The sequence below is a fragment of the Ceratotherium simum genome, chromosome 27 (assembly GCF_057802395.1).
Source record: "Ceratotherium simum simum isolate JZ-2026a chromosome 27, ASM5780239v1, whole genome shotgun sequence".
Taxonomy (NCBI): Eukaryota; Metazoa; Chordata; class Mammalia; order Perissodactyla; family Rhinocerotidae; genus Ceratotherium; species Ceratotherium simum.
Genome location: NC_141926.1, coordinates 32,717,860 through 32,741,432, shown reverse-complemented (window position 1 = coordinate 32,741,432; position 23,573 = coordinate 32,717,860). Strand labels below are relative to the sequence as shown.

At 35.1% G+C, this 23,573-nt stretch overlaps 1 protein-coding gene across 1 annotated transcript in view; it reads left to right on the top strand.

The window, feature by feature from the left end:
- ROBO1 (roundabout guidance receptor 1) overlaps nucleotides 1-23,573 on the top strand; it is a 480,852-nt gene that overhangs the window by 161,406 nt on the left and 295,873 nt on the right. Inside the window, exon 2 of the mRNA XM_087418208.1 lies at nucleotides 5,236-5,562. Coding sequence (XP_087274334.1) covers nucleotides 5,236-5,562 — 327 coding nt within the window. The remainder of the gene's footprint in view (nucleotides 1-5,235; nucleotides 5,563-23,573) is intronic.

Below are 23,573 nucleotides of genomic sequence, written 5' to 3'. Positions count from 1 at the left end.
GTATAAATATTTAGATATTTCGGTCACTGGTGTTTATATTTTATCTTCCAACTGGGCAGTTGTTGAAGGCATCCTGCCTGCCCTTTCCCCTGATGCTGGCCTTGCCTGAAGTCATTCGTGTTGTATTCCCAAGGCTCTACCAGGTTTCTTGCCGAGGACGGCTGACATTATCATCCTGGTTCCTTGTTAAAGCCCCACTCCATCACTCCCTTTCTTCTTTTGTCCTCTCTTCTTCATAAATTTTAAGTTTCCTATGTAGAATGTAGTTGAAACCTGGAAGTTGGTTTTGCCAAGTGTAATGTAAACTTTGTATCTTATTATATAAAAAATTACCCAATTTAGCATAACTAGGATGGTGGTTGTCTTGTGGCTTATAGGACCTCAGAATTTATGATTGAAGAGAGAAGGCATTTCTGAGTAACAAGTCAAGAATATTATCAAGAGAGGAGTTTGGTGACAGAGTGGAGGTGGACACTTCTTCTAGGGAGGAGATTGTAATCACTACGGGTCTTTCATCGACACTCTTCTGAGCTTCATACATGCTCTCCCCTATTTGATCTTGGTGTAACTCCCTAAAGTCCCCCTTTGAGAGAGTGAGTCATGGTTGGTGATAGAAGTTGGGCGAATTTTCCCTCAAGGTATGTTTTGGAAAAAATTTGGGAAAAGTGACATTGAATTTTAATTGTGCAAATTCAATTAAATATGTAGGTATTGAGGTTCTCAGAATATTAAAAACTGATAATATAAGAATTTTTACTTAAAAATGCAAGCTCATATTTAGAGAACATGACATAGTACCAGGAAAGCTTTGTATCCCCATTTATTCGTCATGAAAGTCTTCACTGAGTGAAACGACTATGAAATCATATGGTTCACAGTTAGATATTCTATGGATGCATGGGAAAAGAACAACAGATGTCATCAGGTTTGACTGCTTCTTGTTTTTATGGTCTACATTTTAAAAATAAGTAATCAAAATTAACACTTCCAGTGTTGGAAACAAGAATGGACAAAGCCTGTTTCTCTATGGATTTTAACTAATTAATCCTAGCAGTTTATGGAATAATTGGAAGGAGCAAGCGTTTTGAATTTGACTAAGATTGAATACCAGCACTGCCACCTTCCAGCTGAATGACAGCCCAGAGTCTCAGTTCCCCCGTATGGACACCAGATATCACAACACCCACCTCATAAAGATGTTGTTGTGATAAAGGAGATGATGGATAATTAATATTTTCTTTGCCATTCCTTTCCTGCCTGCTTAGACTTGATAATGAAAAATAATTTATTATAGTTTTTATAGAGATGATGATTGCTATTTATAATTTTTATTATTAGGGTTAACCAATCACTCATTATAAATATCATTGGGAATTGGAAAGTTCTTTTCCTGAAGGTTATACTTTATGAGAAATGTGAGATTTCTATATTTTTTGTTATGATTTCCAAAGCTATTGGCTCATCAGTCAAGTAACTTTTTTTTTCCTAACCCTATTCCTTCTCTTCAGATTATTATATACTAACAGAGTATATTTTCTTTTGGATTGTGTTCCTCAGAAGCAAAGTTTAGTGGGATGTCTTGTAAAAAGAAAAGTAAAAAAGAGTTTAATGGCCAAATAAGTTTGAGAAACACTGCATATTATACCTTTCTTCTGGTGCATCATAATGTGCATTAGCAAGGCTAAAGACCGTGAGAACTGCAACTCTTTTTTTGAGCAGTCCCTATTAACAATCTGAGAAAAGAATATTCCACAGAGCATTGTTGAAAATTTAGCCTTTAATAGAATAGAAAGCATTTTTATTGCTGAGACTCTTTTACTGACTGCTGTACAAACATCATGGTGAAAACTTGGGCCTGAGTTCTCCATTCGCAAAAGTCATGCTGGCTCTGGTCCAGCTATATGGGACTACAGGTTGGGGATGGAGAGAGTCTTGCGCTCCAGTGCACTCTCGTGGAGCCTGGGTGATCTCCAGGTTCTGTAATTAGCCGTTACTTCCTCTATACACTCTCCCTAGACAGTTTTATTCTTTCCCATGGTTTCAGTCTCCAGCTTGATTCTCATCTGCGGCTCCAGCTGAGATTTCTTTCCTGAGGTCAGACTTGCATATTCAATTGGCAACTTGTCATCTGCATTTGGATCTTCTAGAAGTACCCTAAACTCTCCATGTCTCATACAGAATAAATCATCTGTCCTTCTTCCTCTCACCAAATCCCACTGTTTTGTTCTCTACCTTCACTGCTCTTCACCCATTGCTCAGATCAGAACGTGGACTCTCTCTATCTTCTGCTTCTCCTACATCCTGTGCATTTTCCATTTCCATCTGCTCCCACGTTGCCAGTGAGTAGATTCTGTTGATATTGTAACTAAATATCTCTAGATTCTTCCCTCTGTTTTCCCTTCTGTCTGTCAATATCCAAATTCAAGTTTTCAGAATCTATTGTTTAAAAAGTACAAAAGTGTCTTAACTAATTCCTTCCTAGCTTAGCCTGCTACAGTCCAGTCTCATATTACCAATAGTGAGCTCTTTAAAACCAAACGTGATCATACGATCCCTTTGCTTAAAATATTTAAATATTGTCATTGGCTTCAGTTGGGTTCCAGGACTTTGGCTTGTTGCACAAAGCCTTATTGCTTCTAGCTACTTCTTCAGGCACATGCTTCCTAATCTCTCAGATGCACCTTTTATCAGGCCATACTAACCTACCTGCTGGTCTTCCACATGTACCATATTATTTTATAGCTGTGCCTCTGGGTGAAACCATCTCCTTTCTTTTCTTCCTGACTCATTTTTCGAGACTTATCTCAAGTTTCATGTCTCAGGATGCCTTCTCTGCCCTACTCATGCAGTCTTAAGTGCCCTTTTTTTGTATTCTTAAAGCAACAAATGCATCCCTATTTCCTATCTGAAATGGACTTTCAGAATTTAACATTTGCCTTAATTAAATGTATATTACCTCAGCAGTTGATCGTCATTAGCATCCACCTTTCATAATTGCAGCCGAAGTAAAGGTCAGTAATATATCAGAATGCTTTATTTTCTGAAGTTTTACAGCACTTGTAATTAAGTTATCTAAAATCCAATTTAAATTTCATTTGACTTCCATACAGCCTGTGTGAGAGAGTTTGAGTTTCCAAGTTATTTTTTTCCATGTTGCTGGTTTATTTACTCCTCTTTTAGAGTCTGGTTTCATTTAAAGAACTTACAGTATGCTGTATACTGTGCCCTAAAGTGATTTCTCAATATTTCAGATGATAAAACTATAAATATTTCAGGTTATAATGTTTTTGTTTCGTGGTGGATATAAGCAAAGAATAGATCTTTTAGTTACATCATTCTTTTATTCATTTCATTAAGAAAAAATGTTAATTGCATTAATTACAAATGAGACAGAGAAATAAGCTCCATGCAGATCTTACCGTCTAGTGAAGGTTAAATAGTATGCATATTGGTTACAATTTAAAAAATAAAATCTTTTAAAATCTCTTTATAGTATACATGATTATTAAGCTTCAGATCATTGCACTCAAATAGGTCTTTCCTGTCAGCACTTTATTCATTTTTTCATTTTTTCCACTCATGTTTATTGAGTATGTATAGTGTGCTCAACACTGCCAAACATGAGAAGCAACTGTGAGCAAAATCAGACCCATAGATCTTACAGAATAGTAGGAAAGACAGACAATATTTGAAGCATCAAACAAGTAAATGAAAATTATAATTCTGATCATTCTTACCAAGGGTAGCCATATAGTGCTGTTTAGGTTTCTAAAAGAGGCATTTAATTTTTGTTGTAAAGAGGAGGGAGGGCAAAGATTTGAAAGAAGAGTGAGTGTAAACTAGGATAAGATTATTTCGAGCCCAGACCCAGTAGCAGGTATGGGCCTGTGGCAGGAGGAAGCACACTCTATTTCTGGAACTAGCAGAAGGCTGAGGTGAAGACAGCAGAGAAAGGAGCGGAGTAGGAAGAGTCTGGAGAGCTGGATGGGGTAGTGCACGCTGACTTCCGTAGGTCTTGTTAAGGACTTTATCTTAAGAGCAATGACTTTATTTTAAGAGCCACTGAAGTAGGGGAGGACCCAGACTGTATTTGCATTTCAAAGACTTCATCTGGCTACATTGAAGTGAAGCTACTTAAGAGCTTTCCTAAATTCTGGTGGGAATTAATAGGTGTTTGATCTAGGATGGTAGCTGGCTGTAGAGATGGAGATGAATAGATTGATTTGAGAAATTTGGGGGAGGGCTAGGGGGCAGAAAGAGAGATGTCAAGGAAGACGTCTCTACTTTTCATTATTCATTGAGATTGGAACGTTAGATGAGAACAAGGTTTGGGGCTCAATTAAATTAAGCCTTGGGCTGTTGAATTTCTCTAAGAAACATACATGTTAAATCTATCCATGGCAGCAATAAGGAAGGAATATTAAAAATATAAAACTTGATCCCTGTTTTAGAGATTATGGTCTCACTGGAAAAAATAAGGTACAGATACAGAAAATATTTAAATGACACATACATTCAAGACTTCACATATTAAGTAATCCATAAGGTCTAGAATGTAGCCCCTCACCCAATATCCTTTTCCATTTAGTATTATATTTAATTATTTAAACTCAATTATTTAACATTTATGTTTGAAGTTTTATTAAAATATTAACATGATTATTAGTAACTAATGAAATTAATTTGTTAATAACTGGGAAAGTATGTATATACACACACACATATAGATACTTTTATTATTTAGGAAGATGTGAAAGTCTATATAAAGAATAGTTTCATTATATATTTGAGTGTAATGTTCATTAGTACATAGCATATGTTTTGTTAAAGCATTGATTGATGTTAGTTAAAAAGAAGATTCCAGGAAGTCATGCCATTATATGTAATACTCAACAATTTGCTTACACATTCCTCTGTAAAAACATGCACATACATGGTATAAACAGACGGGGTTATGGGTTCTGAAAGGATTCGTGGACAAGGGATTTGAAGAGCAGACAGGATTTGTACAGGCAAAGTTTAAGCAAGAGAACTTTGTAAGTGGAGGGTCAAAAGGATTCAGGAATTGGAAGGTGTAGTCAACACGGACACCAGAAGGATTAGTTAGTAAATAGGATAGGAAGGATAGGTTAATATTATGCAGTGTTTAAATAGTAGTCTTAAGCCTAGGCCTTTGAAATAAGACTTTTCATTATTTTCAAGTGATACTATGAAAATATTTTTTCAATTCTGCAGGCTCCCGTCTTCGTCAGGAAGATTTTCCACCTCGCATTGTTGAACACCCTTCAGACCTAATTGTCTCAAAAGGAGAACCTGCAACTTTGAACTGTAAAGCCGAAGGCCGCCCCACACCCACTATTGAATGGTACAAAGGGGGGGAGAGAGTAGAGACAGACAAAGATGACCCTCGCTCACACCGAATGTTGCTGCCAAGTGGATCTTTATTTTTCTTACGTATAGTACATGGACGAAAAAGTAGGCCTGATGAAGGGGTCTACGTCTGTGTAGCAAGGAATTACCTCGGAGAGGCCGTGAGTCACAATGCGTCGCTGGAGGTAGCTAGTAAGTAACATGGGCTTTCTGTGTTTGGGAGGGGGGATGGCAGAGTGCAATCATTTGCCTTGGTAACGGTAATAAAAAATCAAACCTATATCCCAGGCTTCACCTGAGGAAGATCTCTAGCTTTGTATGTGAACACAATTCACTCTTTGTTTGAATTTTCTATATTTCTCGTCCTAGCTGGTTATTCAAGTTAAACTTGGGTTTATACGTAATTGTTGAACTATTTTACTTTTGATTTGGAGCTGTTTTCTGTTGAACATTGTCATTGAAATTGATTTATTCTCCTCCTTTGTTGCTTATAAATATATTGAATATGTGTGTTTTTGTAAAAAGAATAGCATGGGATATTTTTCGTTTGCCTTCATTAGGAGAAATACCTTCAACAGGTAGTATAAGGTATGGTTTTAAACTGTTTCTAATTCTTAGAAATATGTTATACTTCTGGTAAAGCTGTAGCCAAGGAAATGTATGTATACACCTCATACGGTCGTATCTTGGCTACTGTAGTGCAGCCTGGGAGAAAAGCACGCGTATGTAACCTTCAGGGAGTTGATGGTTCAGTTTATTTATATAAATATCAAATGCAGCTCGTTTGATATTACCTCAAGAAGGATTTGAGACTAATGATTAAATTGTTATATTTAGAGTCTAGATGTGTATTCTATTTGAATGAGAATTGGGCTTCTCTTTTGTTCAATAAACATTCAAGAGGTAGCCAGAAAGTTTCATTCCCTTGAAAGAATCCTGCTGTGTATATGTATATATGACAGAAATTGAGAATTGTAAGGGGATTGGAAAAACAAATGAAATTTAAATCTAATTCACTTTGTTGAGATGTAATTATATGTGAAAGTGTATATTTAACTATGCATATATTTATATATAATGTTTTCCAAGATGATTGATATTTGGACATAATTTATGTTCAAAATTTTAATTAGATCACCAGTTTTCATAATTTCTAACATTGTCTTCAACATTCAACTAGTTGGATATATGACACCACAGATAATTATAAAATTATAGATGTAGCAAGGAATTTGGAGACAAATTATTCCAACTCAATCATATTATTAATGTGGAATCAGCCCCAGAGAATTCAGATAATTTGATCACACTCACAGAGCTATGTAGTACTTAAGTTGAGACAGAATGCCAAAGATGTCTGATATGAGCATAAAATTTAATTAGATAGAATAAAAAGTTAAAGTAACCATTTAAAACTATGTCAGACATATAAACTTGAAACCCAACTTTATATGTCTCTAATCTCAGTTAATTGATAATGAACTTAGTGTACTCGCTCTTACTGTCTTGATTCTCAGTGAAGGTCTTAGAAGTAAATCAGTGAGATGTGTAAAAGCTATAATCACAACAGAAAGCTATTTTTCTTTGTCTTTTTTTTTAAGCCCAACTTTGAGTATAGCACAAGCAAAAGAAGTTTAAAGTTTCAACTTAGTTATAAAAGGACATATATGTTTTGATAAAGTCATCTTTGAAAGTTATAATATTAGCACTTTTCTAACTCTTGACACATTTATATTTAAGGATAATTATTCCCTGTGGAGATAAATTTAAGTTAACATTTGAAAACAAACTTAGAGACTCAAGAAAGATGATGTAGATGACATAGGCCAACTCCTATATTGGGTAGGAAAGAAACTGAAGACCAGGAGGAAAAACAGAGTGATTGTTTATTCTCTGGAATTATAATTCCTTGTAAATGAAGTGTGTACCAACAGAAATATCAAAGATCATCTCATGTTTCTGTGTTATTTGCTACTCTATTTGCGTTCTTATCATTGTCAGAATTTTAAAAAATGGTTATAGACTTGAATAGAAGGTCTAAATGCTTACTCTCGGGATCTTCCTTTTCAAAACACCACCAGTTGTACCTCAGATAATCAAGATACCCTTAATGCACTAGGATTTAGAGAACTGTCTTTTCTAATCTGGCTTTTGTGTAGATATTTTAAAAGAGGCTATTAGTTTCCAGTTAAGTTCTTTTTCTAAGCTAGACATTCCGTTGCCTTGAGAGTTCGTTATGGGAAAAGCACTTCCAGTCTTTAGTGAACAAATATACCATTGTGGAATTGAAACGAGACATAAGATCAGTATATAACTTTTGCCAGTAAAATATTCAAATACGTAGTCTCTGCATGCATAATTTGCAAATTTTAGTGTGGTGTTGCTCATTATGTCTCTAAAACGTTTTCCAGCTCCAGAGAAAAAAGATTATAATTTACTGAAAAAAATTTAATAAAAGTACTTTAAAAATATTTAAAATCATATTCAGTAACAATTTATATACTTGGAAAGGGAGAAATGTATAGATACTGTATGTTTATCAATTATAGTTTGATGTTAATAAGGATAGTTTGATTATAAGGATCCTTATTAGTGATAATAATAATTTGAAAGCCTGAAAAAAGTTTGAGTAGTGTTTGCTTCCAATAACTTTTATACTAGTTTAATTACAATAATTAAAAGCATTTTTTATTTGGATAAATTGTATTATTTGGACACATTAGTTATATGAGAAAAATTAAGTACTCTGTAGTTAAAAGTGGGTTTTATGTGTTGAAAAGAATTTGGAAACTATTATTTAGTAAATTTATGCTTCAGTGCACTACAAATAGATATGTGGTTTTTTAATTCACGTGTATTTCCGTTATTTTAGACAATGATTACTGCTCATTCCCATTTTTAAATGTATTTTCATCCTCAAATCTAAACTAGCCTTTTGTATGTTACATAAATAATGGGGGGGAGGAGCAGGGGAACACGGGTAGTATTTGCTATAGGTTAAATCTATAAAGTACTATTACAGTTTTTTTTTTTTTCCTGGAGAATATTACTACATTTTCTTTTCATATTTCCTTAGTTGAGGTACTAGAAGTTCAATAAGAACTATTCTTATTCTTCCCAAAGGCTCAAACACAGGAAGACGAAGATTGCCTCTAATTTCTTAGTGTTGCTGTAGCCCAAAGTAATAGCATTAACGAAGTACCTTGAGGCAACACAGGTTTCACAGCACAGTTGTTGGTCATGCTTTTAAAAACATCTATCTGTGTTTTATTTGCCTTTAAACCAAGTTTTACAGCTGTAATATCAACTGGATTTCTTGGTTCCTAACGATTGTCAATCTCTCAAACATTAGAAAAAAAATGATATGGAATGTCATTTAAATCCTTCCTTTCTGTATGGAAATAATAGTATTCTTGTCTATTGTGTTTTTAATATTTATTTAAACTTAATAACACACCAAAAGAATTGTATTTATTGGTTTTCTTTGGGATTATGTATTTTTACTTTCTTTTAAGTCCCGATTATAACCAGGTTAGACCCAGTGAAAAGCATGGACCAACCTTTTGGTGCTGATCCTTGCCTTGTGGTGAAAGCTGTATTCCTTGTTCTTGAAAACTCAGTTTTGATGCAATTAAACTTATCTCACTCAATTATAAAGTCTAAAAATTGGAATGCTAAGAAATAGGTAGTAGTCCTTATACCTAAAGTTTCCACCTGGAATTTTTGGAAGTTTATCTCTGTAAAGGAAAAGGATTTTTAATCACAGATGCATTTTTTAAATTTATTTTTTAATTATTAGTTTTCATTGCAAACCAAGAATGATATATCTTGATGAGGATATTAAGTTGGAAAATTTAGGAGATATTGCTGTTTCTAAGATTTATAAAAACTCGTTTTATCTAATTCAATTTTAGAAACAGATTTCTAATACGGTCTTGCAAGTAGTATTTTCTTGTTTGTTTTGTATTGACTCTGTTTCAAAGTCTACTAAATGTTTAGGAAAATATTTTATGGGTTCATTCTCCTATATCCAAACGTTACCGATTATTAAATTTAGAATTCCATTTTATGCGTGGCACAAATTGATAGCACAATTCTTTGATGCAACTTATATTTAATAAGTAATTTGATCTTGGGTAATTGCATTGAATTTTAAGGAAATTAATTTGAACTTGGACCTCCATACCTTCCATTGCAGGACATGGCTCTCTGCGTCATCTGCTAAGCAGTGCACAGTCAGCATATGGCTGTTTGTTTCCTATTTAAGCTGTTTCTCCTGAGGAAGAGAAATTCCCTTCAGACTAGGCAGACATCTGCTGGCTGTCTTAGCAGCAAAATCACAGAAGACCTATCTTTCCTGGAAAAAAAAATATATTTTGTTCAATTAATCAAAGATTGTCTTCCCAGATTTTATTAACTGGGGTGCTTTTTAACAGTAATTACTTTGAGGTAAAATGTATTTCGGAGTAATATTTCCTCACTGCTTTCAATGCATTATGATCTTTTGTTGTTATTAGTATTGTTGTTGTTACGAACAATATGCTTAAGGAGGATCATTTAATATTAAATGATGATCAGGTGACTTAGAATTTGAGGTATACAATTTTCCTCATTTGGATAAAATGAGAAAGTGAACTGACCATGTATGGTAAGTAGTCATATGTTTACCTGGGTACAATAGAGTGTATTTTCAAAATCTGGACCATGGAAGATAGAAGGATCACTCCTGGAGGTGAAATAGTTCAAATGAGCAGGTGGAAATGTAATATACCATTATATTATAAAATATTGATTGCTTGTATGTGTGCACACACACACATACATACACATATTATATCCTGACAGACTTCTTATCTTTGAAATTGAACTAGTTTTATATTGCTTTATAAATATTTAAAAAATCCCTTGTTTCCTCTACTTACTTTGTTTCATCTTTTTTTAAAACTTGCCATTTTGAAGGGCTTTAACTAGATTCTAAAACATTTGTATATATCTTATGTTTGTTTTCATGATTCAAAGGAAAAAGGTTAAAGAGTCATTTAGTTTAATGATTTTAAACTATCTTTCCACTTTCTTGTGCACTTATATTCTAAAATGCAAACTGACTCTTTGTTCTAAAATTGGTTCATGATTAAATGAAATAATGCATATAAAGTGTGTAGCACAGACACTGGCACATAATTATAAATCATAAATCTAATTTTTGGTGCTGCTGTTTTTACTTCTTTTTTCTTTTTAGTTCCATTATGGTCAGATGCTAGGATCATTTACACAAAGGAGGTCTGGATGCTTCTGACTTGAATTTGAAGATATATGTGTTAATATACTCAAATTTAAATAAAGTGCTTCAGTAATTAAATTTTCTTAAAATAATTTCTGGTTAAGTAAAGAGCGTGTTGAATATATTAAATTCCATCTTGAACTGAGATCAGTGGTATGAGAAATTTGCCCTTACCTCTGGGTCCTCGTTGCTAATGTAGGACATGCAAGTGGTGTTGACTCAAATCCTTTTTGTTCAGGGACAAATGAAAAAATTCATTTCTATAACTTTTACAATGGGGATAACATTAGATTTTTCTTTTTAAATTTACATATTTGTTCACCTAAGTAAAGAAGCCATATTGCTAGGTTCCGTGACATAATTATATTTCCTAGAGACTTGAGTTCTTACTTTAAATCAGAGTGTTTCTTTTCTTGCTGCCTGTCTTAGTCAGTTCGGGCTGCTGTAAATAAAACCTTGTACTGAGTGGCTTAAACAACAGATATTTATTTCTCACAGTTCTAGAGGCTGGAAAGTCAGAGATCAGGCTGCCAGCATGCTTGGGTTCTGGTGAGAATTCTCTTCTGGTTTCCTCACATGGCGGAGAGAGCTCTGGTTTCTTTTTGCTTGTGTAAGGGGCACCAATCCCATCATTGGGGTCTACTCCTATGAACTCATCCAACCCCACTTACCTCCCGAATACTGTCACATTGCGTATTAAGGCTTCAACATAGGAATTTTGGGGGGACACAAGCATTCAGTACACAGCACTGCCTTTTATGACACTTATGTTTGGCTTTTCTATTGGGTTTATAGTTATTTTATCATCTTAAGTAACTGAGAAATAAAAATCAGAAAATCAGGGAAAAAATCATGAAATCTCCACGATGTCAGTAGTAAGTCCATCAGACCATTTGTTACATCCAAATATCAGATTTAAATTGTCATACGTCAAGGGTAGACACATTATATCTTCAAGTAAATGTAGTGTGAATTCTGTATTTTTGGGGAAAAGTTAGAGCATCATCCTTTGGGTACCCCATAAAGAGAAAAGACAGCTGTCATTTTTTTTTTTCAAAGCACATAAAAATTCACTTTCATTTTTTTGATTCTATCTTTCCAAAGAATATTTAATATGAAATGTAAAAGCAGAAACCCATATTACATAATCCATGTGAGAGATGGTAGTGATGATGAGCATACAGAGAAGGTTGAGTTTCAGTGGATGTTTTATCAGAAAAGGACAAAGTTTGCTGACCATTTGAATGTGAGTGTTAGAGGAGATGGCCGTGTCAGAGAATGTACTATTCAACAGGTTATAGTCTATCTTAAAATTTCTCTTAGTTAGATAATTAAATTATAGGTTCAAGATATGTGTTCAGTTGACTTCTTGACTTAGGCAAAGTTATACTGTTTTTCATTCATCTCATGTAACTGTTATATATGAATCTTTAGCAAATTTGGAGAAAGATCTTAAAGTGGGAGCACATTATATACTTTCCTTTACTCCCAATAACAGGTTAATGGAGATGATCAATAAGCTTACAGAGATCATTTTTAAATAATGGTGAAAACTTGTGTTTTATTTTCTGATTACAGAACTAATATATGTTCAATAGAGAACACTTATAAAATACATACATGCTCTTGTAATTTCATTACCCAGAGTTAGCTACTGTTGCAATTTTGGTGGTTATCCTTCTAGATATCCTAACATCCCTATATATTCTCTAGGAAAAACTATTTACTATTCAATTAATATTTAGTTTTTTCTTAGATGGCCAGAAAAAGACATTGGATGTGTTAGAACACATAGCTATGTCATAAAGACTAAATGGAACAGTTTAGCTCTCTAGATGAGATGCTACAAAACAGCGTCCGTCTACTAAATATTACTAGATACGCCGTCCTGGACCAGATTTAATCCAGTAATCTTGGGGTTAAAGGTTATATTACTGGTCTCATGAGCCACTCCTTTTAGTTTCTCAAAAAGTAGATGGTGTTCATACATGCTGAAAAGCGCTAAGATGGTTATTTCAACACTAGTTGATGCTTAGATATAAAGCCCCTCGAGGCTTCCAGAAAATCAATTCAGCATATAGTTATTTATGGGAAATTCTTGGCAGCGTCTCCTCATGTTAACAGTAGTGTCTTTAAAAACTAAAATTACAAGGTGGATATGGTTGGAATCTCTCAAATCTTATCATATCATTCTTCCTTTTAATCCTAATTTACTTATGATTTAAATGCTAGAAGTCTTTCCACATACACAGACTAACTTGACAACCATTTGAATTTGTTTTAAAGCTTTTGCTTCAGAGATGTTTATTTAATAAAATATACCTAAACCTTCTTAGTATAATTAATATTACTTAATATAATGTAAATTAACTTAAGCTGTCCTTAATTATCAATTTAAACTTTTTTTGTCAGGTTAGAATAAAGCACTATTGAATGTTTTGGGAGGCATAAAAGTTCTTTTGTCTCTTTGTCACACAACATGGGCATTAAAAATGTTGTTTTTAAAAACAACTGTTTTTAAAAAGTCAGAAATTAAATAAAAATATGAAGAATACCAAAATATAGTTTATCCAAAAATAATTGGTGGTTTTTTCTAAAAACTCTTCCCAGGCGTTCTGCTTAGCTCTAGCTATTGAGTGGTGAACAAAAAGAAGGGGGTTCTGCCTTCATGGAAATTGCAGTATAGTGAGGAAGCAGGACAGAAAATACGCAGCTAACCCTACAAATAACTTTTATCCTTAAAAATTGTGACAAGTGCTGGGATGGATTGGGGTTAAGCTAAGAGCTGAAATATGTATGGATGTTACCAAGGCACAGAGTAAAAGAAAAAGCATTTTGCCAAAAAGAGCTAACAGCACATCTCAAAGGCCATGAGAAAATGATAGACTTAGGCATATTTGAGAAAATGAAAGATGGTCAGTATGGAATATGAGTCAGGGAGATGGCTAGATTGGTAGGCTGGGGCTAGGTCATGCAGGGTCCTGTAACCAGGTTAATGATGTTGGATTGTATGTTCAGTGCTGTGAGAGCCAAAGAAAGTTTTTAAGCAGTGATGGACGTGACACGATCTGATTGACATTTTAAAATGTCACTCATATGGTACTTGAGTACTACATGTGCAGAGAATGAGTTGCAGAATTATTGGGGGAGACCAATTAGGAAGCTGTTGCAGTATTCCAGGCGGGAGATGGTGCTAGTTTGAAGCAGGTGGTAGTAATGGAGATGAAGAGAAAAGCAAGGATTGGATTTGGAGATTGGTTTAATTTTGGAGGGTGAGACAGCAGAAGTTGAGATTTTGCAAGAGATGCAGTGATTGGTGATGGCAAAGTGCAAGTCAAGTCAATGACCATGCAAGTGGAGGTGAGAGTTTAGATTGGGTTATGTTAGCTTTGAATGGCTAACAGTGGTTCAGTCTGCTCCAGCCCATCACGGTCCCAAGAAATTGCACTTTCCTCTGTTTCCTCGGCCTGGAATGTGCTTCTCTTCCTGTTCCACTGGTCAGTCCCTTACAGTCAGCTCAGGGGTCACCTCCTCTGGAACCGTGCTGTAACCCAAGCGCCTAGCACCATTCCTGGCACATTGTAAGTGAAGTGATGTAACATGTAACTTAGAAGTGTTTTATTCCAGGGCCGGCCTGGTGGCTGGTTAAGTTCACGCACTCCACTTTGGTAGCCCGGGGTTTGCCACTTTTGGATCCTGGGCGCGGACCTATACACCGCTCAAGCCGTGCTGAGGCAGCGTCCCACATAGAAGAAGTAGAAGGACCTACAACTAGGATATATAACTATGTACTGGGGCTTTGGGGAGAAAAAGGGAAAAAGGAGGAAGATTGGCAACAGATGTTAGCTCAGGGCCAGTCTTCCTCACAAAAAAAAAAAAGTGTTTTATTCCATTTATGATGAACATCATAAAGCATCATAACGCCACTTCAAAGAACAGTCTAATCTACCCTTTTCACTCATTTCCCAAACAACTTCTTTATAAAGTCATGTAGTTCACATAATGTCAAATACTCATTTGAAAGCCAAGTGCTTAGAATGCAGTAATCAGGTACTATTTTCCTGGGAGCTTTTCTTTCTTCCAAGGTTCTGGAATATTTAAGTAGCTCTTCTGGAAATAACATTACTCAGGGAATTTAGCTGACTTCCAATAGTATAAAAAGCCAAGTGAGTTCTTTTCAGGTTCTGATAAGTGTAGAACTGGCTCTCTAAATGTAGTGACCCCCTCTGAGTAACATCAATGTGTGTTTATGACCCTAATGACTGTCTAATAGAAAAAAAAGAGGACAGGGGTTAAACTCCCTGACTGATAAGGAAACAGTTAGTATTGGCAGTACCTGAAGGGGTTTTCTCAAGTTCCCTAGAGAGACTTTACATATGCAAAGCAGGACCTAAGGGTCTTTACTTTCTCTCTTTCTTTCTGGATAGGGAAAAAAAATACATCAAATAAGTGTTAAGTAAAGCAGAATTATCTGCATTCTTGTACTTTGCCAGAAATCTATATATTATGTGTAAAGCTGTTATCATAGTCCAGTAGGTTTGTATTTAATGAAGCAAATTTGATGGCAAATTACAGCATAGTAAAGTTTTAAATTTCTTATTACGATCTTAGGTTTCAGTCTCTGGTTGATGAAATAAAAATTTTTTAAAAACTTAGTTAAAATAAGATGTAAAAACCAATGGAAATTTAGATGCTACAGTAACCAGGCAAGATAGGGATAAGAGAGAGAAGAAATCCGTACAGATGGTAATGTTGTGTCTAGCAATGTGGGGGAGGCAAACTCAGGTGTGGGAAGGATTGGGTCTACTATAGGCAGCAGCCAGAGGTTCCTACTCGAAATCTGGTTCATGGACCAGTATGGGCATCGCCTAGAAGCGTGTTAGAAATGCTGTATGTTGGGCCCCACTCCAGACCAGCTGAATTAGGCCCTGTGTTTTAACAATATTCCAAGGTGACTCATCTGCAAATTAAGGCTTGAGAAGCACTGGTGTAGATTGTGCTAAACTGGAGTTCATAGATCCCTGCTCATCTCCTAGAGTCAAACACATACCTTTTGGGAATGTGAGTCCAATGTAGTTGATTTTTTTTTTCTAAGAAAAGCAGGTAAAACATTATTTTAGGTGAATTATCCTTGGTTTCTAAAATAGTGAGTAGTAGAGGCAGGAGAGAGTAGGAAGGGGCATGTAAGAGACTGGTAGGGACAGCAAGTCAGGGGCAGAAATGGAGAGAGACACAGAAAGAAAAGCGTGGGAGGGACACACATCCAGAGTAACAGAGAGAGACACACACAGAGAATGAGAACAAGCATGAGGACAGAGAGCAAGACACATACATGAGAGAAGGGGCGGGGGGTAGGTGGGGGTGGTTAGTGGTATGGTACGGATTGAGCTTGGAAGAGTAGAGTAAAATACACTTGCCTGGATGGAGAAGGAAAAAAAATGTTTCCTGTATAGGAATATTTACAGCTAGTGGGATGTTAAGCAGAGAATAAGATACTCAAACCTTTATTAGTGTCCATACTATTGTTTACCAAGGAAAGTAATACATGAAATGTATCTTAGGTGTTTTTAAATAAATTCATGGAAGGCTGTATTTACTTAACGTAATCCAAAAGCGAAATGCTAGATTCTTTATTTTAGTTTACATTTTCTAGAATGAAAACTATAGAAAACCCAGCTTTTATTAATAAGAATAGAACCATGCTGAAAGGGTCATTTGGAAGTCGTTTAATCTATTCCGGTGACTTTTAAATTATCTGAAGACCTTTGTTGTATTAAAAGAGGTTCAGAGCAAAAGATTATCTAGCCTCCAGCATCAATATCCCTTATATGTATCAGCATATGTTAACACAATGTTATTACTTTAATTTACTTAAATCCTATGCTACAGCGTAAGTCTTTCTTTCATTTTACATGCTAAGTGACAACAGAAAAGCCTTTTTTTTTTATATAGCAGTTCATATGTTAGAAGATCATTATTAAGTGGGGTCTAATTTTTAATAAAGTATATCTGATGTTTAATTTAGGTACTGAGCATAATAAAACGGTTTCTAATCTCAGTCTCTTAGTATCCAAAGTGGGAATTGTAGCTTTAGTAACATTTTAAGTTGTGTCGTATTTAACCTGAGGTTTAATTTGAGGTTTTAATAGCCCATATAACATTTTACACTTGTCAAGAGAAATAAAAGTTTATGACCAAGTTATTTAGTATGCCTGAATGGGGACATTTTTAATCTTATCCAGTAAATGATGGAGTAAAACTTAGAATAAAAGCCAGCAAGGACACCCCCCTCAAAGATTTATATTGTGTCTCAATCTCTCCCTCTCCATCACCCTATATCTCTTTACCAGATAATACTGTACTTTATCTAGATTAAGTCACATTAAGTTACCCTTTTATTAGATTCGTATCTCGGACAGACACCAGAAAATGGATTAGGAGCCTGTGTTTGATGTAGAAGGACATTGAGAGGATTTTGATCATGTAACTCAGTGCTTGTTGTAGCTTACCCAAGTGACTTCCCTATGTTCTCAAGTGGAAGTGTAGGACAGGTTGCAACCTTGTGGAATCTTGCTTAAGAGAATTCTTGGAAAATGTGATTATAGCATATTTTCCTTTGGGACCACCTCAGGAAAGAAAGTAGCAATGAGCCAAAATTCCACAGCAGAGGAGAAATGTTTTTATGGCCAGTGGATTGAGAACATGTTGACAGTTGCCTTTCCCTCCACTCCTTTCATCTTTTGCCTAAATCACCAAAAACTAATAACTTGAGGACCTCAGAATTCTGTGGTCAGACACTGTCATGTTGGTAGGCAGTAAAGCCAATTCCTTAGCATTTTTCTTTTTCTTTCCTTCTTTTCTTTTTTTAAAAAGGAATTACCACTTAGGTCTCTGTATGGTCTCCCATGAAATGGGCTCTTTCTGGACTATGTTGGTTACAGTTCTTTAAGCCTCCCTCAAAATTTTAATCATCGATCCCAGAGGAATAGCAATATATTTCTTATAACCTAGTCCAAGAGGAGTTTGTGGGTTCTCTTAACCCTGTATCATGGCTCTTGTCCATAGAGTACATTGTGGAAACTCTTTGTAGTTAGTTACAATTAATTCTGTCATTAAGTTGAAACAAATTTTGTTCCTAACAAACTCAATAAATGTTCATTTAGTATAGGTCTGTGACCTTGGTGAATTTACTTAACCTCTCTATGCTTCAGTTCCCTCACCTATAAAATGAGGAAGTTAATTCTACTTACCTTATAGAGGTTTGGGGAGTATTAAAAAAGTTGATATATATAGAGTGCTTAGAACTGTGCCTGGCCTACAAAGCACTATATAAATGGTAGCTGTTTTTCCATGTGCTGCTTACTGTGCTAGGCATATTATTAAGTTTACTTCTTTCATTTATGTGGTCCCAAAGAATGTATCTCTTCATTTCATGAAGGCTGGCAAACTAGTGCCATATATGGTTACATTTAGAACGAGCTTTCTGTTCCCAGAGTTAGTCATCTTCTCATATACAAGTGGATTTATAATCTACATAAATATTTGTGAAATGATATGTATTCTTCATATATTAGTACATGATGTGTCTTTTATGATAAATATGTTTTTGAGGGTTTGTAAAGCTATTGTTATTGGCATGGTTAGCATTTAAATATTTCATTGTGGCCTTTCTTAAAATATGTTACAGTGAATTATTTCTATGAGTTGTTAAAAAATAATTTGGGAAAAACATCTTTAAACAAACCTTTAAATATATATGTCTTTTCTTTAATACTTCAGAGCTTTAAAAATATTAATGAATGACATGAAACATAAGTAGGAGATCTAAATTATTATCATTCTCACATTTATATGAAATGTCAAAATATTTTTTCAGAAAAAAATTTGTTTTCTCAGAAAACTTTTTTTTTTTTTTTTTTTTGGTGAGGAAGATCAGCCCTGTGCTAACATCTGCCAAACCTCCTCTTTTGTTTTGCTGAGTAAGACTGGCCCTGGGCTAACATCCATGCCCATCTTCCTCCACTTTATATGGGATGCCGCCACAGCGTGGCTTGCCAAGCAGTGCATCAGTGCACACCTGGGATCCGAACCACCGGCCACCACAGCAGAGTGCACGCACTTAACCGCTTGCGCCACCCAGCCGGCCCCTGTCAGAAAACATTTTGGGTAAACATTAATATTTGGTACTTTGTAGGAGGACATACAATTTCAAAAGTGTCTGTGTATCTCCAGGTGCGTGGTTATCTTCATGGTTCTTTTGTTTCTAGAACGTAAGAGTAAGAATACAATATACTATTCTGTTTCTGCTTTGTCGTCCAGGGATGTTTTCCTCTCCTACATCAGCATGTTGAAGGCCATAACAGGGATCCATTCAAGATTCCAAACGTAGGAAATTTAAATATGGCGCTTTGCCAAAAGTTTGCAAAGAGGTACTTAGAACAGTGTACGACCTTACCTTTCTCTCTCACTAATATCTTGTTACTCTTAACCTTGACCTCAGCTTTCTAAACTCTACCTTCTATTAGGGATCTAATTTACCTCTTACAGGCTTTGACACAGTTTACCTTCTTTGTGAAATATTTTCTTTCCTAGAATTTCATGGCCCCCAGCTAGATCAGGATTACATCCTACTGCATGTAACCAGAGTCAGACAGTTTAACCAAATAGGTTTAAATGTGATTCTGGAGAAAGGCTGTAGAGAGAAGTCTGACAGCTCCAAGAAGCCATCAACAATTCAGCTTCCTTTTATTTTTCTGCTCTGCCCACCTTAATGTGTGACTTTCTTCCTTGTGGTTGTAAGGTGACTGCTGCACCTCTCAGTGTCAGCTTTCTGTGCTGTACTAGAAGGAGGAATGGAGAAAAATCAGCAGCCTATGGTTTTTTTAAATCAGGAAAACAAATTTCCCAGAAGTCCCACTGAGTAGAATTTTGTTATGTCACATTGGCCAGAACTATGTCACATGGCCACCCTTAATTTCAAAGGTGCATGGAGAGATGTGTTTTTAACTAGCCCATTTCTTCTCCAAACAAAATTTGGTGTTTTGTTGAAAGGGAGAACAGAGAACGGGTATTTAGTAGGCAATTAGCAAGGTATACCACACCTATGCTATTGATTTTCCTCTTATTTCTCTGGCTGAGTCTTTCTTGGCCTATAGCTGAAATGTTCAAGATCCTGGAGGATTTGTTCTTCTCTTTTGATTCTGTGGCCTCCCTGGGATGACCACACCTACCTCCTTGGATTCCGCTACCAAAGTTGTCCCGATTCACTCCTTGTTCTGTTATCTCTAGCCTAGACCTCTACACTCAGCTCCGTATGGAGGTCCTCGTGGCGCCTCCAGCTCAAATATCCAGAATAAGACATCGTCTTCCTTTCCATCTCTGCCCTTCCTCTATTATTTCCTAACTATGAAAATGATACCGCCAACCATCCAGCCCTCCAGACCAGACACCTGAGATCGGTTCTTTTCTCCTTTTTCTCCATCTGTTCACATCAGTTGATTATCAGGTCTTGCTGATATTTCTTCCTGAATAGATTTAGCATTTTTCCACTTATCTCCATCCCCCTTGCTATTTTTCTAATTAGTATCACCATCATTTTGCACCTAGATGACTGTGATACTCCTTTACGAGTAAAAATGTGATCTGCCCCTCTTGATTGCTCACTCAGAGATTTTGAATTGCTTTTAAAGTTTAAATTCTAAAATGATGTGCAAGGATCTATGGGATCCTGGCATTATTAGTCTCTCACTCCCATCCCTTTGATCTGGAAAAAACTGATTATTGCTTCAGAGCTCAGCAGAGCTATCCTTTCCTCCAAGCCTCCTTTTCTTAGATCCCAGTCCTCCCGCCATCACAACTCAAGGTTAACCTTACCTATACCACCTATGTTCCTTTATCACAGAAGGTAACTCCTGTATTATAATTAAATATTTACTTCTGTTTATTTCCCACTTAATTCTAAACAGTATGTTTAATTTGTAGTACCTAGCGCAGGTCACAAAGAGTGTGTTATCACTGAATCTCTGTCAGTAAAAGGTACTATACAATGATCCCCTCCAACCAACAACAATGAAAAAAATGTTTTCTTTATATTCGGAAATGCTAATGTACAATTTGGCATTTTGTTTCCCCAGTAGAAATGAGAGATTGCACAAATTACTGTATTTGTCTGCCTGGTCTACTTTATGCCTCATTTTTTTTTTCCTATTTAGAAACAATTTTTTTCTAGAATCAACACTAATGAGAAGTCAAGTTTGTGATAGCACATCTCAGCTAATCTTTCTGAAAAGAGCTTCCAGTACAACATTAATTTATTTAACAGCATGTTCTGATCATTAGCTCAAACTATAAATTTAATATACCTTAAATAGAATGAATTAAGTTTTTAGAATTTATACTAAATAGCATATATTATGCATGGATATTCAAAAAAATTTGTATGGATATACATCAATAATAATAAACATTTTTCCCCTAAATTGTTAGATAACCTAACATTAACATTTATAGTTAAATGTATAGTATAAAATTTCATCCCAATGTTTATTTTAATAATCCAACATATGTTGCTTGAACGTCAGTTAAAAGGCGTGACCACATAGAATCTTACCAAAAAATATAGAATTCAAATTTTTCTATCGTGTTAAATTTAAAAATTAATAGAATTAAAGACATTTACTATAAAATTTTTAATGAGTATTTTTAAATATAAATATTTTTCATGTAAATATAAAATAAACATGTTAAGTATTTAAAATTGTACATATTTAAAAACTTTAGAACATTCTTTCTGCTTTTGCTTCAAGTAAGACATAAAATCCAGACAGTGGAAGCATACAGTCCCTGACATTGTTAACTACTTTTGGCTAACTCAGTTGTGTTGATGATAACCTTTTTTTAAGCCACAAAAGTTAGTGCTACTAAAGAGAGAGAGGAAAGAATGTTAATTTGAGTGAAATGTTTCCAAATTTAAAGAAATTTTATTGAAGTCACAAAGGACACACAAACACACACAAACACACACACAAATGAAGAAATATTTTTATATGCTGTTATGGATTCAGTGAAAGCTCCTTTTTAAAAAAAATATTTTAAAGAGTGTCAGATTCAAATTTTCTTTAGATTTTTAAAAATAGCGTTGAAACATGATTTATTCATGAAATTTTGGATAGGGAAAATACGAACAAAGATAATCTCTTCTCTCTACCCTTGCCCTGAAATGCTACAGTTACTGTGATAATTAGCTCAATGGTATTATGGATTATTTTTTCTTATAAATAATTTATACTTCAGTTTGCTTTCATCCTGTAAAACGGTAATGCATGAAATTGATTTCGTATAATTGTACCTTTGATTAATATTTAATTTGAAATTATTTTACAGATTCAAGTTTAGCTGTAACTGTGTCACGTTTTAGGTTGCTAAGTATGTATGAGAAAATTTGAGTACACATGTCTTTATAATCACTCACTGTTTCATTACTCAAAAGCACCAATTCTCCAGATCTATAAAGTAGTATTTTGTAATGTATATATATATACATATATATATATTTGTATATATATATGTAAACACAATTCTTTCTTTTGGCTCACTAACAGAATTGATTAAATTTAAAAATCACCTCCGCCTCCCCACGCCCCCTTCGCACAAAGTTCAGGTCATGTCCCTCTAATATTACATATAGAACACGTAACTGTTGTAAATGAAAGTATTTGCCAATTTGAAAATATGGGTCATTAATTCCACAGGTCAAGTCTCTGCTTCAAGGGACTATTTTCCATCACTTCATTCAGACCTCTGAGGAACTTGGGCAATCAGTTCATGATGAAAGCTTTTGAGACGCTGATGCTCATGCAGGTGAAGGGTCAGAGGACCTCCTTGAGGGACGTATTGCTTAGGCAGCTTGAGCTGGTGAGCGAGAGGTGGCTTGAGAGAAGATTAACTTCTGAAACAAGGGGCATTGTCTCTTTCTCTTCTTCCCAATTGCAGTATCTTTTCTCCTTTAATAGGCTTTTGATTTCATACGAAAGAGGGGGCTACTTTACAGTGAGGTTGCATACATCTCTCAGTTCAGCTCAAGTTTCTGGAATCTGTCCGGTGGTAACCTACAGTTCTGTGTACAGCCTCCAGTGAAGGGGGCATCTTAATCAGTCCTTTCCCATTTTAGTAGTAAATGACTTACAAACAACCCAAACAAATAAACAAAAACTAAAACAGGGCTGATATAATTTGAATAACAATATATAATTATTTACAATTGATTTTACTTCCTACACTGTCAGCTCCATGAGGACATTGATCATTGCTGGTCTAGAGCAGTCCCTGGTACAGAAAAAGTATTCAAAATGTTTGGTGAATGGATGTTCTGTAAATTTAATGCTCGGAATTGATTTTCTGGGGCTTTCCTAAGGAACTGATAATACCTCTTAACCTCTGTGACTTCAATTTTTTGTCTACAAATAGACAATGCTATTTGCTATCTTACATAGTAATTGCATAATTGGTAACTATTGGAAAGTAATTTGGAATGGTCAGAGATAGGCATTGTACAGATAAGAGGTGGTTATCTTTGTTAAGTAATCAATGATATCTTTAGAACTTCTGATATTTCTTATGCTTGTGGAAAACTGTATAGTCTTAGTACCTGAAAGAAAGTCAGGCAGTGGTTCTATACAAATAAATAGAGAGAAGAGATGGAAAGGAAGAAGGAGTGGGAGAGGGCTTTAAATTTAACCAGCTCTGATGTCCATTTCTATGATCTTTTCTTTTATGGTTTTCTATGAGAAAATTATGCTTTTTCATGAGAATTTGTGTACTTTTGTTGATATTTTTCAGTTTTTTAGCCTGATGATATGGACTTGCATATCCAGGGCAAATTGGTGAGTGAGTGTAGGCCGTGATCATATGTAGCAGGGATAAA